The 24957-nt window shown below is 42.2% G+C and overlaps 1 protein-coding gene across 4 annotated transcripts in view; it reads right to left on the reverse strand.

The window, feature by feature from the left end:
• The window catches only part of RASGEF1A (RasGEF domain family member 1A), a 252548-nt gene that overhangs the window by 28546 nt on the left and 199045 nt on the right, over window positions 1–24957 (reverse strand). For 3 of the 4 annotated variants that reach the window (XM_074958700.1, XM_074958699.1, XM_074958697.1), the window contains one exon: window positions 3307–3486. In XM_074958700.1, coding sequence (XP_074814801.1) covers window positions 3307–3480 — 174 coding nt within the window. In that variant the 5' untranslated portion in view covers window positions 3481–3486. Of the gene's footprint in view, window positions 1–3306; window positions 3487–7877; window positions 8048–24957 lie in introns of those variants that run through there. The other variant, XM_074958698.1, reaches the window with a different exon arrangement.

Below are 24957 nucleotides of genomic sequence, written 5' to 3' on the forward strand. Positions count from 1 at the left end.
TGACAAAGAAGGATTTAAAAAATGCTTCCTTAAATGGTGAGGTTGAAAATTATGCCCCAACGCTGGCAGGTATTTGGAAGAAGATGAGGAAAATTCCTCCCGGCACCAACTTAAGCTGACACAAAAGGGGTTTGTGCTTTACAAGAAAAAAAGGGAAGCAGATTTCTTTAGTTCCTAAAGTTGTTGCTAAGAGACGTCCTAAACTATAAAAAGGACAAAGAGAGAGAGCAAGACCAAAGAAGTAACTGTTACTTTATGGCCCAAGAATGTACTGATGTCTTCTTGAGGAAAAAGAAAAATATTTTCCTTGTGCTCTTGCTGCTTGATCTGGAACTTCTTATTTGTGAAATACTTGCTTGAAACTTTCTCTTGCTTGGGCATGAGGATTACAGACCAGTACATTCCATTCCTAACCTCCAGAACTCTGCTGTCTCACAAGCAGGCATTTTTTCTATGCACCAAAGAAGCCTCTGTACACAAACAAGCCTCCCAGGAGCAGCACACAAACACAGGCCCTTATCTCACCTCTCCTCTACCTCCTGCTGACCTCCAACTATAGCTCTGCCAACATGACAGAGAAGTCTTGTGTTGCTTGAAACCAGAATGAAAAGAGACCATCTTTTTTCCCCCCTCTAAGTTTAGGGAAGGATACTGGGATCTTTAGCGTCACGTAGACACAAAGTGCAGTATTTTCCAAGCAACGTGCTTGGGGAGGTTAGTTCAGAGGGTTTGATGAGAACCAGTTCCTTTTCAGCGATTTACAAATGTGCCACCGCTGAACTCAGGAAATCTATACTGACATCACTGATTGTTGCTCTAAGCCAGTGGTTCTCAATCAGGGGTACGCAGAGGTCTTCCAGGGGGTACCTCAACTCATCTAGATATTTGCCTCGTTTTACAACAGGCTACGTAAAAAGCAGTTGCAAAGTCAGTACAAACTAAAATTTCATACAGACAATGACTTGTTTATATGGCTCTATATACTATACACTGAAATACAAGTACAATATTTATATTACAATTGATTTATTTTATAATTATATAGTAAAAATGAGAAAGGAAGCAATTTTTTAGTCATAGAGTGCTGGAACACTTTTTTGTATTTTTATGTCTGACTTTGTAAGCAAGTAGTTTTTAAGTGAGGTGTATCTTGAGGATACACAAGACAAATCAGAGCCCTGAAGGGGTACAGTAGTCTGGTAAGGTTGAGAGCCACTGCTCTTAGCCAGGCCAAACTGGCAACCCAAAACCCGCTACCACCTCTCCTGGAATATGCTACCAGTGAAATGGGACTAATGGGCTTTGTTCTTTCCTTTCAAGCATCACAGCCACAGATGACAGAGCAAGTAGGCGGTTACTCTGTTCCTTTGTGGCCACTCCTTTTTTTAAAGTAAAAATAGGCGTGCGTTGAAGTCTAAACCTGTAACCAGATCCAAATCCAGGCTTTTTGGGAGGCTTGGATTTGGGATGACTTGTATCCAGCCCACTCTTTACACTGTTCAAGCTGTTTTGTTTTATTATGTAACCCCTTAGGCTAAGATCAATTTGCTGTCAGTGATCTGACCTCTCTAAGGGAATGTACCCTCCTGCTGTGGCAGGGGTTTCCCATCTCTCTTCCAGGAACTTATTCGGCTGCTTGACACGTTTCCCATCCCCTGTCACTTGTTTGCTTGTTTATTTGGATCATAAGGTCCTCATGGTGGGCACCTGGATTTATGTGTTTATAATGCACTTAGCATGCTTGGTGTATTGCAGAATCACTGTAATTCCTAAGATCCACAAATCATTGCTAGAATCCCGAAGGTAATATGTACAATAGGGAGCAAGATTCAAAATAGCTGTGTTATAAATAGACAGCCCCTTACACTAGGGGACTTGCATTAGCAGCTACTTACTGAGCTGTAGGAAGGAACTCAAGCAGCTACTAGCTGTGCCATAGTACTACGGAACAGGTGGGGAACGGATTCTTACAAGGCTTAACTGCAGCTGTGTAATGCTACTTGCCTGGTGTACAAAACCTCATGTTCTCTTCTAGCTCTACCTGCTGCTTTCTTCATCACACTGAGTGTCTTGAAGGAAGGAACAAACCTGTGCCTGCTGTACATGGTGTAATAAAAGCTCATAAAAAAATGGAACAAATGGAGGCATTAACATGAAATGGTAGTTAACCCACTGGGCTTTATGAAGAATTACGTACTGTGCATGTGTGTCAGTCAAGTGCAATGCAATTATCGCTATGCATGGTAAAATAGAAGCTTTAGGACTGCTTTTGAATTGGAAAGTTGCTACATTCCTTTTTTGTAAAAACAAACCTAACGTTTCGGACAAGGCTACTGGTGTCGTGTTCAAGGGAACTACATGTGGGGATGGAAATCTTTTTGTAGTGAGTGACGGTGTGTTTTTAAATTGTGACCTCAAAATAAAAGGTACCGTACAGATCTAGCTCAGGAAGGTTCCTGCTACAAGACATTCCTGGCATGGCCCATGGTAATATGTGTGATTTTAATATAGCTAAAGGGTTTGGATTCCTCTACCACTGCTGTGCATTTTCCCAGGGCTTAAACACAGCTTGTGCTATACAATCTTTATGCTTTTCTGCAACCTCTTTAACTACAACCTTCCACTTATGGGGCTGAGGGGGTCATTTTAAGTAATGTAATAATCTCTTAATAATAGCCTAGGTTGGGATGCCTATTGCATACCCGGCAGTTACACGTGGTGTTTATTTCAGTGGATTGTGGCGAGGATGTTGAAACAGCTACAAAACCATTCCTAGGTTCAGAAACTTAAATTCTAGCAGAACTGGCCAGTTAAGATGTGCCGAGAAAGAACATTTAATTAAAGTCTGTTTTTGCTTTTCAGGCTACCTAACTAAAAGACGCACAAAAGAAGGAAAAAAATTTGAGCTGCCCTCAGTGCACAGTTGATGTATTTCCCACAGGCAGAATCCAGTTAGTAGCTAATCTTGGTTGCACTAGAGCAAAGGCAGCTTAGTGGGATCGAAATTTCTTCTGCTAATGCTGCTGTTAACTGGTTTTTAGAGTGCCTGACAGGGGTTCAGCAGGGCTTGATTTCACTGGCAAATATTGCTGTTCAAAAAGGCAGAGGGTCCCTCCCAGCTGGGCATCCGCTCCTATGAAGGGAAGGCCCATCACTTGCAACAAAACAATTAGATCATTAGGCCTGTTTGATCATCTTGATTAAGATGAAGCAAGAATTTTTAAGAAAATTAATAATACCATCTGTGTTGGGATCCTGACTCTGTTTAGATGCCATAGGAATACAAGTCCTGAAATGTCTACTTACATCTGGATAATAGTCCATGGTGGGCACCAGTCGCTCTATCAGGGCCTCCAGTGATCCAGAGATGAGATTTCCATCCTGGTAAACAGGATCTCCACACCTCTCGCCCATGTCTGGCTGCACCTGCCCACTACAACTGGAACCGAGCATGCTGGAAAATATTGGTGTCTGGGGCATAGTTTCCTGCAGGATTGAAGGAAGAAAGAGGGAGGGTTAAGGTTTCTTTGCAGATCTCTACTGTGAGTCTTCATGGCTTTTGCAAAGGCATAAATTAGACACAGGATTACATATTGGAGTGAACATTAGCATGGGCATTGGGGGAGGGAGATGTGAGCCCAAACTCCCACAGACCTGCAGATGGCTTTTGGTTTTGAAATTACATGCAACCTATGTTCCTACTTTCTTCACTGTGCAGTTGCTGTCAGGATGCTTCCTCCCCACCCCCATTACAAATAAGACTATGGAGATATCAGCACAAAATACCATGTAAATTGAAGGAGCAATCTCATACATAGATAACAAATCGTAACCTATTATACAAACAACCACGTTACACGGGCACAGTGTCCTTGTTTAATGTTCTGGGGGGAGGTCTTTTGGAGAAAATACTAGACCCTGCTGGATATGTACTAATCTCTCTTGCTAGGTCTAGCCCAGGTCGTGACAGAAGTACATTTTGTCTTGCACATACTTGGACGCATGGACGGCACTGCCAATGATTAGGGATGTATCATCTGAACAAGAATGTCCTATTGTCTAGCATTTGACAGTATGCGTTGGGTGAGCTAGAACAAGCACTCCAATATTTGTCCCTGACCTTTTAGGAGACTGTTTTACCTTGGAAACATAAAGCAAAGCTTCTGAAGTGACATACAAACCAAACAAGCTCTTTTCTCTTGACCACAAGCTACAGTATGTTGTAGTTACCATGTGCAAATAAGTCTTGGCACGCAAAAAAACCAAACAAACCTGACTACAACTTAAATTTACATTGAAGGCAAAACAAAGCATGTTGCTGAAATATGCAAAGTTTGCCATTCCCTATAGTTAAGGCTATGATTTTGTCACAGAGGATGGAAGTCATGGAATCTGTGACGTCCAAAGACCTCCATGACATCAGCCCCTGTGGCTGGGAGCTGCAGGGTCCTGCTGCCTCCCGCAGCAGCAGGAGCTGTGAGGTACCCGCACCACCTGAGGCAGCGGGCCGCCAAGCTCTGAACTGCCATGGGCAGCGGGGGTACCTTGCAGCTCCCAGCTACCATAGGCAAGGGGGGTACCCAGCAGCTCCTGGACGCTGTGGGGGATGGGGTATCCTGGCAGCTCCCTGGCCACCGTGGGGTGGGGTAGAGGGACCCCCATAGTTCCCTGGCTGCTGCCATGGGGCAGGGAGACCCCAGCAGCTCCCCGGTGTGGCGGCTGCTGCAGGGAGACCCCTGTAGCTCCCTGGCTGTCAGGGCAGGGGGACCCCTGCAGCACCCAACTGTGGTGGTAGAGGGATTCTCGCAGTTCCCCTTCACTGCAGGGGGGCAGGGGATCCTCTGAAGTCCTCGGCTGCCATGGGGGGACCCCCGCAGCTCCCCACTGTGGTGGCAGAGGGATTCCTGCAGCTCCCCACTGCTGGGGAGGGGGACCCCACAGCTCCCCTCTGCCACGGGAGGGCAGGGGGAACCTGGAGCTCTGAGCCCCCATGGGTGGTGGGGTCCCAGACCTCTCAACCATCCGCAGCTGCCCAGCCCCTTCCCATTTTGTCATGGATATTTTTAGTAAAAGTCAGGGACAGGTCACTGGCTTCCATGAATTTTTCTTTATTGTCTGGTTTCAGAGTAGCAGCCGTGTTAGTCTGTATTCGCAAAAAGAAAAGGAGTACTTGTGGCACCTTAGAGACTAACAAATTTATTTGAGCATAAGCTTTCGTGAGCTACATCCGATGAAGTGAGCTGTAGCTCACGAAAGCTTATGCTCAAATGAATGTTAGTCTCTAAGGTGCCACAATTACTCCTTTTCTTTATTGTCTGTGACCTGTCCCTGACTTTTACTAAAAATATCCATGACAAAATCTTAGCCTTACCTATAATGCCAAAGCAAATACCTGTGTGGAAGAATAATACTTTTCCTGTCAGGATCTTTCTCAATAGCTATTATTTACTATATTGAGCCTTAAAGGGCCACTGTCAAGGTTGATAAAGCCCTAAGGCAGGTAGAGTTCTGTTCCTACTCTGCCATTAACTTGTTGTGTAACCTTGGCCTAGTCCTGTCACACTTTGCCTCAGTTTTCCCATCTGTGAATTGGAGAGACTGTCCCACCTTTGTGAAGAACTTTTATGGATGAAAGATGATAGGAATATTGTTAAAACTGATCTGAACATGACAATTGTTCCATGTTCCAGATTTTATCTTAGACACCAGTTGAATGTCTTCCCCCTCTGCCCTGCCTTACCCATGTTGCAAGGGCTGGTTCAAAAACTGAAAACCATATTTATCTTAAGGATTTTTAATGAGCTCTTGCAACAACATGGCATGACTGCTCAGGCAGGTCAAGTCAGCATTTAAGCCCTATACATGTTTCCTTTTAACAGGCCTTGTAAAATCGTCAATATTTACTAGCCCAGGCAAAAAACATTTATCCCTAGTTTTACTAAAATGGTGGTTTTGGGTGAGGAGTGAGGAATGAAAAGAAGGGGTGAAAGAAATCCCAATGTTACTAGTACTTATCCATGAATACAAGAGTTACTCATCAAAAGCAAGCTGATGAATAGAATTGTGCTTGGCTGCTTTATCCAGGACGCCTTTCTATCTGTGCCAATGCACAATAAATATATTAACTGATCTGAAACTACCTGTGGCTGAAAACATGGCAGCTATTCAACTATGAACACCAGAACTACCCTACCGTTCAGGACACTTCCAGTGTTTGGTTGCTTGAAATTGTGAATAAGCGTCTGATTTAAAAACAAATGTACAGGATCTCGTGGCATACAATTCCTCACTAATGTCTCAAAGTATTTCAGCAATTTAGTCACAAGGCATGTGCTCTGGAGCACACGAGAGCTTGACAAATGACTATTTCTTTGGGAGCGTGTGACGAAGAAGCCAGCTTAGCTATGCATATTATGTAAGTTGTCAGTAATTTGTTGTTTTCCTTTTAAGGCCCACAGCAATAGCTTTGAGTCACTCAGAGTGCACTAATGTACGGTATGTTCTATCAGGCTAATAATGGCATGGAGGTGCATGTCCAGCTTTGCAAAGGAACACTAACTGCTAATGAAGCAATCAGCAATAAAGCAGCTGGGGGAAAGGGAAGCATTCTTCTTGTGAATCGTTTCTAGCACCTGTTCAAAATGGTGTGTGTGTGAAGATCTTTTCGGAAGGAGGAATAAGATTTTGTTTTCTTTATTGGAATGGAAATGCAGATAAATTTTAAGCTCTGCCTTCCCAGTAGGTAAAAGGGTAGTTTGTAGCTAGAAGCTCTCATGCTTGTTGGTGCTTGTTAAAACTTCCCAGAAACAATAAATGACTTTAACCAAATGAATCAAGCTGCATTGTCACCTCTCTAACACTGCTCCTGCGACTGCACTCTGGAAAAACAAATCTCTCTGTGGGACGTGTTGCTGCACGTTACTTAGTATTAGCTGCTAGTTAAACGTACTTTGTTTGAAGACATGGGCAAAGCATTTGTTTTCCCCCAGGCTTGAATGAACCAGAACTCTGTGAAAGTTTACCGTAAGCAAAATAGCCCCACAAAATTCAATATAGAAGCTAAATATTTTGCATAAGAACTACCTGCTGGTACTAAAATAAGACCACTTGGCTGCACTGGAGCCAGGCAGGGTTGAAAAGAAGCCCATCAGCTTTAAAAGTTCACTGAATCTATTATTACATAAATTATAAAACGTATCCGTACTTTAGTGATTCCAGGGTATCTCCCATAGATGCAGAAGGAAGTGCCACAAATACGACCCAAGTGCCTTTCTGGTTTGCCAAGAAAGTGGACATTTAAATCCTAAAGTGGCAGTATTTGTCTTTCATGCAAGTCCAAAACCTACCTGCAATCACCAGTCTCCTAACAAATAAAACAGCAGCACTGCTCCCTGGTGAGTTTGTCTGTGACTAATGCAGACAAACAGCCAAAGGAATATAACTGTTGACATCCATCTATATCAATCCAAGCAAACATTTTCACAAGCTGAACATGCTCAAAGGAGTCGTGCTCACTGTAACTGGGGTATAAATTTCTTTTTCAACAGCAGACAGTAAACCAAACCATTCAATATTTCTGAACTTATAAAACTTAATCATTCCAGAGTGAGCAAATGAATCCCATTCAAATTAAAACAATATTTTTGCTAACAAAACAAAGACCATTTAAAAGATTATGGGGCAGATTCTGATCTCAGTGATGTTGATGCACAGCAAGAATGATTCCCTTAAAATCAGAGGAGTAACTACAGTCATCTTCTAGTATAAATGAGATCAAAATTTAGCTTTGCCATTAATGTATGTACATGTATAAATACACACACCACTAACATATATATTAACAAAAATACCCATAACTGAAAATCTTGAACCCTTACCCTCATTTTTTTCTGTAATATGTACATAAGCCGTGGCGGTCTGTAAGATCCCGATGGCTTTCCCAGAGTATAAAAGTCTCAGCCAGCCATTGCAGCTCCAACCTGCCAGAAAAAAATATCTCTGGCTTCAGCTTTCCTTCCCGCCAGCTTAGATCTAAATAGCCTCAGGTTCATCTGAGCAAAACCAGAAAGCTCACAGCTTTCCAGGCTGGCTCTGACGTCAGCCCCTGGCTCAGCTTTCGGTTGGCTGAGAGAGAGCTTGTCCAATTCAAAAGAAGCTGAGTTTACTGGGGCTGGCTTTTGTGTGTTCACTGTACAAGCTTTGAAAGAAAAGCCCACCCTCTGCTTTCCTCTATAGAAGCTTTAACACATCCAACAGGTTAGACCGCTAAGTACCTTTTCCCTCCCACCTCTTTTCTCCTTCAGAAACTTAAGAAGCCTGGAAGAACAACAGTACTTCAGCCTCTTTTATACTGGCTGAAAACAACCACCATATGCTCTGTGCGGTGATGCTGTCTAGTTTGGGGCTGCCACGGGGAAGATCAGATAACCGAGCAAAGCGCAAGTGTGGCAGATGGAGTTAGGGCATTTCTGACTTGTGGCATTGTGCTAGCCAAACAAAACTGCTGATTCATTTCTTTGCTCTCGATATAAAAAGATGTGGCTTCTTTGGGGCAGGAAGCGGTGCCCACGATCAACATCTGGATGATATTCAAAAGCAAGCCTTAGCAACGGGCAGATCCAGGGCATGGGATATTCAGCAGCACCCAGCCTTGGCCTAATTCTGTTCCCATTGCCATCAATGGGGGTTTTTACCATCAATTTCAATGGAAGCAGAGTTGGGCCAGTCCTGACAGCTGTTTAAAAACCCCACCCCTTGAGATTTCAAGGGTCAGATAATCATTTCCCTCCTCCTGCCAACTATTTCAATGCAGATCTGAAATTTGTCACCTCCAATGGGATGGTGTTTCGAGAAAATGCCCAATCTGCTGTATAACCACTGCAATCTCTGTCTCTGAAAAACACTCACTTATGGTCTCTTTTCAATACTAACTGGAATATTGGCATTGCTGTCCCAAACTTCAAAACTGTAAATGGCATGTTGAGTCTGCCTGGGCCAGCTCCAGCCCCAAACCAGCTTTGAAAGGAAACAAAAAGCTTTGAAAGCTTTAGGGAAACATAGAATCACAAAAAATGTAGGGCTGAAAGGGACCTTGAGAAACCATCTAGACCAGCCTGCTGTGCAGAAGTGGCACCGAGTAAACCTAGACCATCCCCGACAGGTGTTTCTCCAACCTGTTCTTAAAAACCTCCAATGACTGGGGTAGCACAACCTTCCTTGTAAGCCTATTCCACAGCTTACCTATCCTTATAGTTAGAAAGTTTTTCTTAATAGCTAACGAAAATCTCCCTTGTTGCAGATGAAGCCCATTACCTCTTGTCCTAAGTTCAGTGGACATGGAGAACATTTGATTGCTGTCCTCTTTATAACATGCTGGGAGACTGTTAAACTGGTTAAAAGGCAAGAAAAAAAGGGTAGGAATAAAGGGTCTGTTTTCAGAACGGAGAGAGTTAAATAGTGGTGTCCCCCAAGGATCTGTACTGGGACCAGTGCTGTTCCACATATTCATAAATGATCTGGATAAAGGGGTAAACAGTGCAGTGGCAAAATTTGCAGAAGATATAAAATTACTCAAGCTAGTTAAGTGCAAAGCAGACTGAGAAGAGTTACAAAGGGATCTCACGGAACTGGGTGACTGGGCAACAAAATGGCAGATCAAATTCAATGTTGATAAATGCAACGTAATGCACATTGGAAAACACAATCCCAATTATACGTACAAAATGATGTTCTAAATTAGCTGTTACCACTCAAGAAAGCAATCTTGGAGTCATTGTGGGTAGTTCTCTAAAAACATCCGCTCTATGTGCAGTGTCATTCAAAAAAGCTAATAGAATGTTAGGAACCATTAGGAAAGGGATAGATAATAAGACGAAAATGTCATAATGCCACTATATAAATCCATGGTATGCCCACACCTTGAATACAACGTGCAGTTCTGGTTGCCCCATCTCAAAAAAGATATATTAGAAATGGAAAAGGTACAGAGAAGGGCAAAAAAAAAATAAGGATATGAAACAGGATATGCATCTGTATGAGGAGAGATTAAAAATACTTGGGACTGTTCATCTTGGAAAAGAGATGGCTAACGGGGGATATGATAGAAGTTTATAAAATCATGAATGGTGTGGAGAAAGTGTATAAGGAAGTGTTGTTTACCCCTTCACATAACACAAGAACCCAATTAAATTAATAGGCAGAAAGTTTAAAACAAACAAAAGAAAGTACTTCTTCACACAAACACACAGTCAACCTATGGAACTCATTGCCAGGGGCTGCGGTGAAAGCCAAAACTATAACAGGGTTCAAAAAAGACCTAGATAAGTTCATGGAGGATAGGTCCATCAATGGCTGAAGATGGTCAGGGATGCAATCCCATACTCTGGGTGCCCCCAAGCCTCTAACTGGCAGAAGTTGTGACTGGACAACAGGGATGGATCAGTTGATAATTGCCTTGTTCTTTTCATTCCCTTTGACACATGTGACATTGGCCACTGTTGGAGCACAGGATACTGGGATCTAAAGACCATTGTTTTGATCCAGTGTGGCCATTTTTATGTTCTGTTATCATGTTAAGGCCTCTGTTAAAAGTATGGTGATCAACTGGTATAAAGTGATACAATTAGAAAGTACAGCTCCAACCTACTTGTGAGCATTCAGCATGGTCTTCTGGTAACATTGTGAAACAAAGTAATAGTGCATCAGAATCAAGAGGAGACTCTCCCTCCTAAGTTGTTTATGAGTGTGTCATAGTGACCAAAATAATTGCCCCTCCCCCCAGTTAAAGGAAAGAGGAATAGCTGAGTTGGACTGTGAGCAGGGATGCAGAAAGGTATTTGTTTGGCTTTGCTGGCTGGTCTGCAACATCTTCTCTATTTGTCAGGTTTTATGCTTCCCATTCCAAATATTTTTGTTGCATGACTGTTTTGGACATGGACTTTTATCCTCCTGTTGAGCATTGGGCATAAATTGCTGCCAAGAGCAGGATATAGGAAGTGCGTGGAATCAACAAGAGCAGTCAAATTATTTCCCTTGGAAAACATTCCTAAGTAAGAACCCGCATTGGAGAATCAGTTCCATACTCAGAGCTACACCCAGTAGCACTAACAATGAAAAAGTGAATGCACAAGATGGTTTTTTTCCAAAACCTGCTTCTGTCCTATGCTAATCCACTCTCCCTTCCTGTGCAAAAGGATGTTGAGACCAAGTGCAGTGCTTGCCAGTTAGAATTAACAAAATGCACCAAGTTAATTAAGCTCCAACAAAAGATTCAGCTTCAATTAATGTTAAAAACAACTCAGGCTTGCTAATAACACGAGAGATGTGATCAGATCTGGGTTGGAAGGTCTCTCATCAGTAAGAGGAATTGTGCCTCACTGAGGGGAGTGCACAGCTTTACAGCCCCAAAGGCATGTGTCCCAGGCATTGCGCCTTTTGGAGCTTTCCATTGTGCAGGGGGAGGACAGTCACTGCCCCAGTACTACATGAGCATTGAGAGAAAGGGGAAGGGGTCATTGTCTCCCCTCATTTGGGGTGCCTAATGATAGTAGCTTCACCTTTGCTCTCTGAGTGCAAGGACTCTGTGCTTGGCCCCTGCATGGGTATGCTAGGGGAGGCAGCTGCTCTGGCCTCTTCCCGCTTCCCGCCCCCCCCCAGGCACCCCACCAACATGCATACCCATTCAGGAGCCAGGTGACATCTGGCTCTAGATGCATAAAACATTAAAGGCAAAATGAGAGTTGGCTTCCTACAAGGGGACAGAGTAGCTGAGGTATGGTGGTCTGTACTGTATTGGGTCTTACTCTGTGCTCATCCCCATAGTATCCAAGCATCTTCTCACAAGATAAATATGAGTCAATAGTAAAACACTTCTGCAAAAACATCAAACATTGTTCTGGGATGTATTAGCAGGTGTGTTGTAAGCAAGATATTAGAAGTAATCCTTCCACACTACTCTGCACTGATAAGGCCTCAGCTGGAGTAGTGTGTCCAGTTCTGGGCACCACGTTTTACGAAAGATGTGGACAAATTTGGAGAAAGTCCAGAGGAGAGCAACAAAACTGATTAAAGGTCTAGAAAACATAATTTATGAGGAAAGATTGAAAAAACTGGCTTTGAAGTCCCTTCCAGTCCTACACTTGTATGATTCTATGCATTAAGCAAGGTGACTAACATCTGTCACATGATGGTGCTCTCATCCTCTCCCCGCGGGTGGAGTGTGTGCAGTGGAATGTGTGACTTGGAATCTTGTTTTAATATACACGTGAGCACACACATTGCTATGCATGTGTTTAGAGAAGAGAAGGTAGAAGAAATGCGCCTTGCATTTAAAGTGGAAGGTAGTGAGGTTTGTGATGGTCCTTAGAACCTCATTTCACAGTCTTGGGGTGGCAAACGAGGAATCTCTGTCTTCAGGCAACAGTTGTATTGGGAGATTGGAGACCTGGGTTCTATTAGCAGCCCAGCCACTGACCTACTTTGTCCTCTTGGGTAAATTGCTTCATCCCTCTTTGTAAAATGTGGGTGAGGACACTTACCTGCCTGTAACCAGCATTTGAAACCTGCAGATGTAGAAGTCTAGCTAATGCCTAAGTATAATTGTTGTCATTACAGCCATCCTGTTCCTGAACAACCTATAAACTTCTTTAAAGATGTGTTTCCTAGTGATTGCATCTTGACACTGGTGGCCAGACATGAGAGCAAGATTGACCAAGAAAGTGGCAGCTAGATTTATTTTTGTGGACGTCCTGCATGTTACCATAAAGGGGACTTGAAGCAGACCCTTCATTTTGTACCAAGCAAGTAAAAGAGGAGCCTCCTGCCTCTGGGTGAGTCAGTAGGAGTGACTCTCTCAGCCAGAAGATACTTTCAGACTATTTTATACTGGCTAATTTCAAAGTATAAAAGAACACAAGTGTTAAGAGGAAGGCTGACCTTGTCATGGAGACACTGGATTGGGACTCATGGGGCCTGGGTTCATTTCCTGACACTGCCACAGCTGTCCTGTGAAAGATGCTTAATTTCTCTGTGCCTCAGTTTCCCACTTGTGAAACGATAATGGTGATAATGTTTTCTTTCCCCCACTTTTTGTCTGCCTTATCTGTTTAGATTGTAAACTCTTCAGGACAGGGGCTGTGTCTGATTGTGTGTATGTACAGCACCTAACACAATAGGGTCTCAATCTCAGATGTGTCAACTGACATGGAAATAAGAAATAATAACCTCAAAAAGAAAACTTTTGGTAAAAGAGTGAGCTAAAAGTTGATTCCAAAGTGAAATTTTTCTTCTTGTACCGGTGTGAATGTTTCCCTTTCTGTCCTCTTTTAGAAGGGAAAAATAACCCATCCCTAATATAATTAGAAGTTAATGAAGGAAAAGCTTGTGTTGTTTTTTAACAGTCTCATAAAAGATTAAGAGCTGAATAACAGTATGTTGAAAACAATTTACTTAAATGCACTTGAGCAAAAGTACATAAATTGTTCCTATTTCAGAAAAGCAAGTAATTACCAAGAGATCCATTAACAATGAACTTAGGCTACAACCTTAATTACAAGGCGAGTCTCTGAAATATGACGTTTAGAGCCTTTCTCGACTAAACTGTTCAAGTCACTTGTTGGTAACATTCCATACACAGACTTGTTCAGTAAATAAGTCTGAGTTCATACAACAGCGCACATACACATGCCATAGGGTAACATCATTTGCCTCCATGGAAGAGGAAGGGACCAAAGGGGGAGAGATGGCATGGAAAGTGAGCTTGATTGTGCCCAGTTTTCCTTTTACTGCAAATCAACTTGTAATGGGCCAGCCACAAAGGGCTCAGCTCAGCTAAGAAATCACAATCGGGCCCATAGTCTACTCACACCCTTCAATGCTTACCCAACCTGACCCTTTTGTTGTTTTACTGCTATTCTTTAGTAAGCAGTAAAATGTATGCAGTTGCGATGGTAGTTTTGGAATGGCCTTGCTTACGGGATAATTAACAGCTGTTGATGGTGCTATTGACCAGTCACCAGGATGTATGAGACTCTAAGGGTAGGCAATAGAGCTGGTTGAAAATTTTGACTTTTTTTCATCAGGAAACCCAAAGTTTTTGGCAAACCAAGTTTTTGGTTTTGGCAGAAGAAAACTAGAATTTTCCAGAGAAAGCAGAAATTTTTCATGAACATTTTCCCTTAGTCAAATCTCAATTTTCTGTCAAAACAGTTTTGACAGAAAACCAGCCTTAATGAGTGGGTAGTTCACCGTCCATGCCCACTCAATACGTGGCTCACTGGTTAGACTGTCAAAAGAAGTGCTCATTAGTGTGGTTGTGACAATGTTCATGATGTGGGCACCTTGCCATAGGCAAGGCCAGTCTTACCCAATTTTTCTCACACAAACATAGACACACAGAAAAATACATGGCACTTAATACAAATCATAGAATATCAGGGTTGGAAGGGACCTCAGGAGGTCATCTAGTCCAACCCTCTGCTCAAAGCAGGACCAATCCCCAATTTTTGCCCCAGATCCCTAAATGGCCCCCTCAAGGATTGAGCTCACAACCCTGGATTTAGCAGGCCAATGCTCAAACCACTGAGCTATGAATATAGACATCTAGTAGAATGGCCCCAGATAGCCTCAACTATCTGTTTGCACATGGAATGTTAAGTATATCCCCGTATATAGTCAGAATTAACAGAGGACAATGTGTAGAGGTTCTACCGTTTTATGGCCATCAGCAACAGGGCAATAAACAATACAAAAAACAAAGGGAAAGAATAGGGCCAATACTTCTCACATCAAATGCATGGAATAGGAGCTATTCCTTATTAGCTTACCTTTTTTTTATTGTAGGCAGCTAAAAAAACCCAAAATGGGTGAATACTTCAGTGCTCATGAAAGGCAGAACTAAAAGCATGCTCTGGAGCATTAGCTGTGCTTGTCTTGTTGTACAGTCTAGCTTTTCTTGAGCAGTAACTGCCAGTCAGCCCAAATTTTCTGGGTACGTGTTTTTCTAAATCAGGACAAATCTCTACTAGAGATTGATGTAACCGACAAATTCATTCCACTTGTAATATTAGGAGAGGTCATCAGAGTCTCAGCTAGTGGACTAACCCACAACTTGGGTAGGATGAGCTGATTAGAAACAGGCCAGATTTAAACTGCTCAGTGAGGTTTATTTGAGAGTGGGGACAAAGATTTATTTTTGCATTTTCCATTACTTGGGGATCATACCGTTACTCTAACACCACATTTTCAGCTGTTTCTGCTGTACGTAGCAAATGACAGTACCCACCCCGTGTCATCTTGGTTTTGTTGGTCAAACCAGTATCTAATTAGTCCTTCAGCATCTAACTTGGAAGCCTTGTGTCACCCATCCAAGGAACTAATCTTTCAAAAAGGTAACATGAATTTACATTGATCACCATGCCTTGAGTAAGCCCGACCCCTGCCAATTTGGTCTTACAACAGCACAGTTGAGTTGAGATACATACTGTATGCCACCACTGCATTTAATTTAGGAGACCATATCCTGTTCTTAAAGTGGGTAAAGTCACTATCTCTCATCTCTGTGACTACCAACCACAAGTACAGTCTAAGCTCCTGTCCCGAGCCTGCAACAAGTGCAGAGGTCCATCTGCATGGAGCCCTCCTGATTTCAAAGGGACTGTACGAAGAAGACCACCCACAGAGAGCTCATTGTAGGATCAGGCCCTTCCTGACGGCCAGCCATATATCTAAACACCTGCTAGATGGAACATTATTAAAGGTAAAACCATACTGAATCTTTTCCAGTGGGGTGAAGCCAACTAAACGGCTGTTTTCTGTAGGGAAATTGAAGCAGCTTTGATATAATTCAATAAGTGAATTTCAGAGTAGCAGCAGTGTTAGTCTGTAGCCGTAAAAAGAAAAGGAGGACCTGTGGCACCTTAGAGACTAACAAATTTATTAGAGCATAAGCTTTCGTGAGCAACAGCTCACTTCATCGGATGAGCTAAGTATGAATTGACATACTTGAGCTACACTGGGCCAGTCCCTGCATAGTGGTGTGTCTGTTTCAGGAAATAAATAGAATTGCACTACAAACAAGCAACATTCACTATTCCCCTGCAGCTATTTTTATATTTTCTTGCCTCGTGCTCTTTGCGGATTAAGTCACAACTTAAATAACTGATGAAAAACAACTTATCTTTGGAACTTTCTTGTCCTTGCCGCTGCCACCTTTGAAAATCTGAGGATTGCACCACTCTCTGATTGCTAGTATTGACTTCTGGGACACTTAGCTGTAGCAGTTTCAAGTAGCAGTGCCTCTAGATTATTATTCAGTGAGGTGGAATGCTCTAAGTGTCCATAGGATACAGTTATTACTGAACTAGTTCTTTCTTCACTCTTTCTTTGCAAGTCAAGGCGACTTGTTCTGATATTATATTAAAGATGTACTCCCAGTTTTCTTATTTCAGCTTTAGAACTACAGGACATCTGTTCAGCTGCTGGTCAGTAAAAAAAGGACTTAAAACGGGCTAGGAAAAAGAAATAGAGTTAAGTTCAAGAGTACAGTACCAGCCCAATAAACACCCTGGTGCCAGATTCTCAGCCCTCTTAGAGCGGCTTTGTTAGGCTCTCATGGTGCAAAGCGACTGTAATGCCACCTTAAGCATCTGAGGGAGGATTCCCTGGTACAGGAAGACAGTGAATGGATGTAGAGCGGATGTGGTAATTCATGCTTTGAACTCCCATCTCAGCCAGCAGAGTAGGAGGCTTTGCTAGGAGTAAGCAGTGTATAGTTGGGGTTCCCTGTGTCTCTGATGAGCCACACTAGAAAGCTCTTGTGGCCCTAGACAGCTGGGCATAAGCTAGAGCAGTCTCAGAGCTGTTCTACTTTCCACTGATCCACAGCTAGCGTCAGGGCTAGGGAGCTGTAAAGGTGACTTTTTTTTCTGTGTGCACTTTGGTAACTTATTTTTATCTGAAAACAAACTGAAAGGCAGATTTCATGCTGGTGAAAGATGCCAGATCAGCAGGTCTGGAAGCTATAGTTCTCTGTCTACAGAATGGGTCCCAGGAACAGTGTTGGCTTCCCTATACTCCCCATTTAGGTGCCTCACCCCTATGAATGAGAAGGCAGTTCATATTTAATAGTTTGCCAGTCCCCTTGTCTCTCTGAGACTGCCAGTAGGAAGACAGTTGTGGTGGTGGTGGTGATGGTTGCAATATGGATATCTGTCCATTAGGAACTGACAGCATTAAACACATTTCACTTAACCACTAAGCGGCACTAAGGAGAATGGCTGCCACCCTCAACTCATTCAGAACAAAACCTCTGTATTATTCAGAACCCATCTGTTTGACTTAATTTTCCCTAAATTAGCCCCTTAAAACAGACCAACTTCCTTCCTTCCTGCCCTCCCCCCATCTGTTGTTAAAACCCAAATCAGTAACTATTAGCTTGTTCCTGCTGGTAGACTGCAAGAGATTTTTGTATTTACTTCTCAGGGAAGTCACTTGGATACCACGGAGATAGGTGTTTTATAAAATAAAATAAAATAGAACTAGATAGTCACTTAATGGTAATGACTTTCAGGTACTACCATTCTGGGCTAGATTTGAGCTACTGGCTTAGAGGTAAGAGGCTTTATAGCCCATTGCAAATCTCTTGAGCATTCCATTCAGCACCCCTTTGATTTACCATTTATGGTGTAGGTGTGGCTCTACTGCACACTTACTACTTATAAGACCTATCTGCAGGGAAGTAATTTAGAAATGAATCTCTTTGCCCCACTGTTTGCGCAAGAGATGCTTCTAAAAAGCCTCTATATTATAACAATCCTGTCAACCCCTCTTAATAGTAATAACCTGAGCACTATGCAGTGCTAATCGACCACTTGAGAACTGTTGCTGAAAATCTAAATGTGGTCTATTGAAGGTGAACTCTTCACAGGATAATTCAGTTTTTCACCCCAAACCTCTTTCCATCACTCGTTCCAAAGAATGTTTGGCGCAACAAAGATGAGTCAGGAACTCCTGTGCTTTCAAAACATTGTACAGGGTTTTAGCTGTGCTATCCAATTAAAAATCAATGGGAGCTGAGCTGCTAAAACCCTGACCCTGGGAAAGAAGCAAAAATATATGGCTCTATTCACGGATTACTTTTTAAATTCATTCAGTTCATTATACAGCCATCTTTTCAAATTCATTCATGAAACCTATCCTTTTTTAAACATGGGGAGGGCGTAATTGGGTGAATTCAAGAAAAGCGCTCTGTAGACAGACATTAAATGATTTGCAGAGTTCAGGGCTAATAGGAGAGGCTATAGCTTACTGTTCTAGGTACTTTCTTATAGCAAACAGGCAATAATACTTTCTTAAAGGGAGAACTCTGCCTATAACAAGTGTTTCTCAGCAACACCTTGAGATAACCAGTAAGCCCATCAATGAGGCAGCCAAGGTTGTCTGTGGAAATTTAAGGCATTCTGTAAGATTCCGTGCTATGCAAGACAAGGTCATCTTCACTTAAGGAAAAAAACCAAACATTCATTATAGTTCTATTATATTTCTAGGGCCTGATTTCAATGGAGTTGCACTGGCATGAAACTGGAGTCAGGCAGTAGAGAATCAGGACCATAATCTATCAAAAAATGTACCCTTGCAGTTCAGGTTATGTCAATCTTTTTTTCCCTTTCTGTCCTAACCTAGGCCACAATCTTGCAAATAGCTCGGTGTGGATGGACCCCTGTGCCTGCATGGAATCCTTATGCTTTCCCTTTTTACTGAAGTCAGTTAGGATCTGTGTATGGCTCTGTCTCAAGGCTCTGCCTTGAAGAATGAAGCCCTGCTGTGTAGTGTTGTTACTGACTGCTAAAGCTGTTACATTTCACCCCAGAAGTGGCTGCATATGAAGGATTGAAGACATAATCTTTTTTATGCAGCTTTATTTCTGTGCTCCACCAGTGCAGTCAGGTAGTATAAGAACAAGGGAAGACATGATTCTTACCCTGAGATGTTTATGACCTAAGGCCTGTAAGGCCCTAATCCTGCAATAAACAGCCCTGTTTAGGGAAACCCCTAGGCCTATGTAGGGCTCCACTGATTTCAGTAGGGGTTGGCATATGCAGAGTTCATTACAGGATCAGGCCCTGTGCTGGTGAAGATCTTTGGAGATGAAAAGCACTGTATATCTATCAAAGACTATTTAGCTATTATTTTCTGTTCAAGTCATCCATGAAAACAAGGTCTATGCTTTTCAGATAGTATTTTGCCAGAGTGCATAGCTAGTGATGTTTCACGTTTTCTATAAATACTGAAGAGGAGTGATACATGAACCCTATGTAAGTTCAGCTCTTATCTTAGGTTTTCCTGTGGATTTAGATAATGCTCTGTTATCAATGGAGTGACTGGATCCAGGCGCCTCCCTTCCCCCCAAAAAGGGTAATTTTAAAACAATATGTACATTGGCTTGCACAGACCAATGGGCTGAATTTGTATTTGCATTGGTGGCCAATTATTAAGACCAATGAAGACACTGCTTTTGTCCTAGCATTAAAAAAATATCATGGGCAGTAATAGTTATAAAGATAATATGTTTACTAATAAACATTGTTCCATGCATTTGTGTCTGAACTGTGTGTAATTGTTTTGAAGCTCTTAGTGAATCTGTTCCTTGATTAAGTCCCATTAGTTACTGAAGGCTATGGGGATCTACTGAAAACATTGAGCATATGAGACTCCTTTATTTAATCTCTTTATCTTCTTGGTTTGCAAATGCTAGCAAATTAAATTGATGTCAAAGTGATGGACAGGCAGTATAGGAATTCAACAAGATTGTAGATAGCAGTGCAGATGTCAACCCAAGAGAGGGGAGTGAATTCAGTGAATATCTATGACCCTCATCAATAAGGTAATGATGAGCTTTGCCTAATAGCCAATCTTGGCCTCACACCAGGAAGCCTTACTTCATATTGCCCACAGTGATAATGAGCTGTGGAGCTACAAGAAGGATAATTGAAAGCAGGTCTCAGAAAAGGGTACAATAAATAGTTTAAGGAAATCTTAACCAGATGCATCCTCTCTCAGCCACAGTCTATCCAACTATCTTCCTGTTCTGTGGTCCAGTCTCTGTCATGAAATATACAAAATACAGCATGTGAAGTAGAAAAATTACAGTGAAATAAGTATTCTAGCATTTGTTTACCTTGTGTCTACCGCTGAAAAAATTATATGGCCAGCAACCTGAGCGTTTCTATCCAGAAGCATGACTATCTTCAGGTGAAATGATCGCATGCCTTTCCTTAGACTAAAGAGAATGGGTAAGATTTTCAGCTGCTACAAATTGGCAAAGCTCCTCTGAAGTCAATGGAGCTGCATGGTTTAATGCCAGCTGAGGATCTGGCCCATCAGTTTAGCTACTGACTAGTGGACCTCTCAAGAAATACATCTTTGACAGATGAACTATCAGAACTTTCACTCAAGACGCACACACTTGTTTTTTCTAATGTGCCACACAGTGAAGTCAGAGGAAGCTTTCCAGACAAATGCTGCTTCAGACGCTATCCTGAAAACATCACAAATGCATTTGAAAGTCATTTATAATCTGTCTCAAAGGTGGATTTGACATGTGTTTAGTTAATTGAACTACTGATGATATAGCAAGGCGTGTGAAAGCCAGAATATGTCTGTCTGAGCAAGTAGCGTTGCTTACCTATTTTGCACGTTCACAACTATCCTAAACTTTCTTTCATCTTTATTCTGCTCAGCACCGCTGCTTCTGCTCAAACCTACTGCATTATTCATAAGTGCTTCTAATTTTGGCCTAACTTTGAACTGCAGATAATTGGAATGTCTTCAATTGTTGTTTTCGTTCACACATCAAAGAGCATCTTGCCAGCAATCAGTGTTTTGGTGATGGGGTGTATGTGTGCGCACATGCATTTTAAAGTATGAAATTTTTATTTTGTGGCATTGGGACACCTCCCAGGCAGTCTACCAAAAATTAAAGTAAAGAACATGATTTATTTTCATAATAGAAGTTAGAACTAGATGGGACCTTACAGGTCATCATGTTAAACCCTTTGCAACCAGAGCCTGATCCAAAGCCCGGTTAAGACAACAGAAATAATCTCATTGACTTGAATGGGCTTTGGATCAGGCCCCCAGTGGAGGACAATCCTAATCCAAGAAGTGATGTTTTTCCTCTAGGGGTGTGTCTGCACAGCATTTTAGAGTGAGCTTCCCAGCCAGGGTCAATAGACTTGGGCTAGCGGGGCTTGTGCTAGTGCTATAAAAGTAGTTGTATATACAATGCTTGGCCTCTGAAGCGTAGGGCGGCGGGGGTCACAGAGTGGTTTTCCAGATGTTTTTGAACACTCCCAGTCATCAACGCTTTGTTGCCTTATTTTCCTTTCCTTCCTCCCCCCACTCCACATCACATTGATGAGACTCCACATAGTGAGGATGCCATGAAATTACTATCCAGAGCTGAGGGGTGGAAAGCAGTTTGAGCTAAATTTTAAGAATGAATGTCTTAAGAGGTCACTTGCCAGATTGGTAGACCAAAATACCAGCTAAGTGCCTAACTCCCAGTGAAACTGACAAACTGCTTTTCAATGGGAATTAGGTACCTAACTGCTATTTGGCGCTTTGAAAAATCTCACTCAGATATTTGCAAAGTTCATGGACAGGCCTAAGGCCCTAAAGTTCGTCTTGTTCTTCAGGCTGACTTTCATTGAAAGACACTGAGTTCCTGGGGTTTCTTTTGTGTATATATATATTTTTTATTTGAAGGCACACACCTTCTTGTAAATCAAATGGAATTTGGAGCCAAGACTGCAGTTCTATGTGGGTGAAACCAACTCAACAAATACTTTAATCCTTTTCTGGAAATAAAAACAAACAAACAAACAACTTATGAGCAAACCTACAATAATAAACCAGTATATGAAAATGATGGAGAAAATGTAAGTGTATACTAAATACTGTCATACGTTAAGAACTAAACTGATCTAATAGATATTTTTAAAAAGTCATATCAACAACTTTTTCAAGTTAAAAGTTGGTGATTTTCACTGCTTATGCAGCTCCAATACGACAGCTTCATCTTCATTTCAACTCTATCCCTGGATGGTGAGAAAACATTTGACCTTTATGGTCTGATTCTGTACATGCTTAACTTTTAGGCTAGATGAGCAGAACTACTGAAGTAATGAAGCAATGGGAAACCTTGATTTTTTAAAAAAAAAAATTAAATTAGGGTGTGTAAACCCTGACGATGGGATTATCCACTTGCTTAAATTAAATATGTACTTAAGTACAGTAATGGATTGCGGCCACAGTGTGCTCAGCACATTCCAAGACTGAGCCTTAAATCACCAGCACATGAAGAATTTAGATTCACCTTGGTGGTCTCCTATTCAGATTATGATCAGGCTGCCTCTGCTTAATTTATGAGTTAATAGACAAAGCTGTTAGAAGTGCAGGCTGTTAATATCTCCCACTCTGCAGATGAAGCACTAGCAAAATACAGCTGCAACCAGAATCACAAACTGATCAACTTCAATAAGATCCGAGTGCTAACAGCCAGCCAGTTATAATTCTACTCGCTTGCCAAAAAGAGAATAGCATAGCATTACCAGCCCCCGTTTTTGTCTCCTTCCCCCCCCCCCACCCAAGAACTACTTAACCCATTCTTGGATTGACAGGCAGCTTGCCTCTGTACCACCCACTCGACTTGACTTTCTTAGGTAAGCAGACAAGGTTATCAACTCTCTTGAGTCCCAGGAAATGTGACTAGCTAGAGTAGAACAAAATCTATTCCTGTTTGGCTTAAATATTTCTGTAGTGTCTGGCACTTGACAAACTAAAGCATGGAAAGAAAAGTGAAGTTTTCATAATTTCACAAGGGGGGAAGCTTCTTGTCACGTCTGTTCCTGAGCAGGCTTTTAGGATTCAAACATAATACCTGGGAGAGGAAATGTGGTCCAGGTACAGTAAGCACTGGGAAACTGGGCTTCTGGGTTGTACGCTGGCTCTGCCATCAGCTTCATTGTGCCACTAGACAAGTTACTTAGCTCCATGTTTTCAAAAGAGGTCATTTATCATTTTTTGCACACCTCAAGTTTTTTGATGGCCAACCTGAGATCACTTTCGCTGGATTTTCAGAAGGGCTGAGGACCATGGGATTTGCGGATGCCCAGTGGCTCTGAAAATCCAGCCTCTTTTGTCTCATGTTGGTCCTTCAAAATTACTGGCCGCTCTTGAAAATTTTGGCTCGGGCTGATCCGTGCCAGCAGTTGTCCAGCTGTAAAATGGATACTTATGTGCCTCATGGGCTTTTATCAGGGTTAGGGCTAGATCCTGCACGTGGCTTACTAGATGCACATTGGTGCTCAAAGGGAGCCCCGAAGAGTAGTGGAGGAACTGCTTTGAGGGTATGTGAATATAACTGCATTTTTTTCACATGCACGTTCACAGAGCGTTTAGAATGAGATCAGGACCACCACCAAAAGGGGTGTGTGTGTGTGTGTGTGTGTGTGGTAACTGTAACCTAACTGTGATCAATAATATAGCCACATTACAGGTAAAGCAAACTGTATGGCCTATGAATCTCACACCATTGCCATTGTCAATACACCCAGTCGTATTATAATTAAAGAAGATATGAGCTAGTGGCTTCCGTCAGGTCCTCAAACTGTGGTCTGAGCTCCTCTGAGTGGCGCTTGGTAGAATGCAATAGTTTGATAACCAACTATTGAAGGGCGTTGGGATGGGAAGATGGTCCTTTTCTGCAACTCTCCCTCTGTAAAGTGGTCCATAGGCTGAAGGAGCTGGTTTCAAAAGGTCTGGCTACGAATGTGATGAGGACACTAGCTTTAACTGCACCACTGCTCTGCTCCTAAATCATGGTAAGGCTTTAAGAATAAATAATTCATCCGTTTCAAACCAGCTAGGATCAAGTGTGTAAATAATAACAGCAGTGCAAATTCACTTCCTTTTGCACTGCTATTATTATTATTTATTTTATTATCTGACACTTAAAAAGTCTTAAAAAAACAATATAGGGATCCATGTCCCCTGCCCTCCAATTTAGATATTAATATGTGAAGTCTAATTGCAGTGGACTGCAAAGGGGAAAGAGTCCAGATGAACTCGAGTTCAGTCAAAGGTGCTGTCCCTTTAATGCATCATGCACACCAAGTGACTGTTGCTATGTTTCAGCTGCTCTACAACTGAGTACACATAAAAGGTGCGTGTAATATATATCCAAAGAATGTCTGTATATATAATACCGCCTGGCCTACCTTTCTAGTTAAAGCTCGAACAAACAAAAGCCTGTTTGGGCTTCTTAACCTACAGACCTAGCAAGGGTTGCAGTGCTCAAAGCTGAGAGACAAGTCCAATTCCTAGTCACTTGTCAGAGGATCCCTTCATTGCTATGGCAAATACCCATACCTTATTTGCTTTATATACCTTTAATAATCACCCCCCATCAATTTTCAATTGCAAATGGCTAAGGGAATAACATTTGCAATGCACACAAAGTCTCGGTAGCACTAAGGGCTGTGTGTAGTCAGAACAGTCAAGCGGCATGCAGCAGCAGTTTCTGCATATTGCAGGCCAGACAGTCAGGTTTTATTTATTTAAGTAAGTATTTCCCCCCTCCATTTCCTAAAAATAGATGGCATCCAGTCATGGCCAGTTTGCGAACCAGTGTTAAAATTATTTATTGTGCTAGCACCTGACCCCTGCTTGAAAATTATGAGGATTGACGGGGGGGACGGGACACAGACAAGATTCCTCCTAAATCATGTGTCTGTGGAACAATCATTTAAAAAAATCACCACTTACCTTCCAGGCTGTTTAATGCATCCCAAGGATATGTCCTGCAAATCCTGTTAAAGAAGCCCCTATGTTCAGGGGCTGGAGTTTTTGCTACCCATCCTTACCTCCCCTTTCTCTGCACACTTCCCAGTAACTTCTTAT

This window comes from Natator depressus, chromosome 7 (assembly GCF_965152275.1).
Source record: "Natator depressus isolate rNatDep1 chromosome 7, rNatDep2.hap1, whole genome shotgun sequence".
NCBI lineage: Eukaryota > Metazoa > Chordata > Testudines > Cheloniidae > Natator > Natator depressus.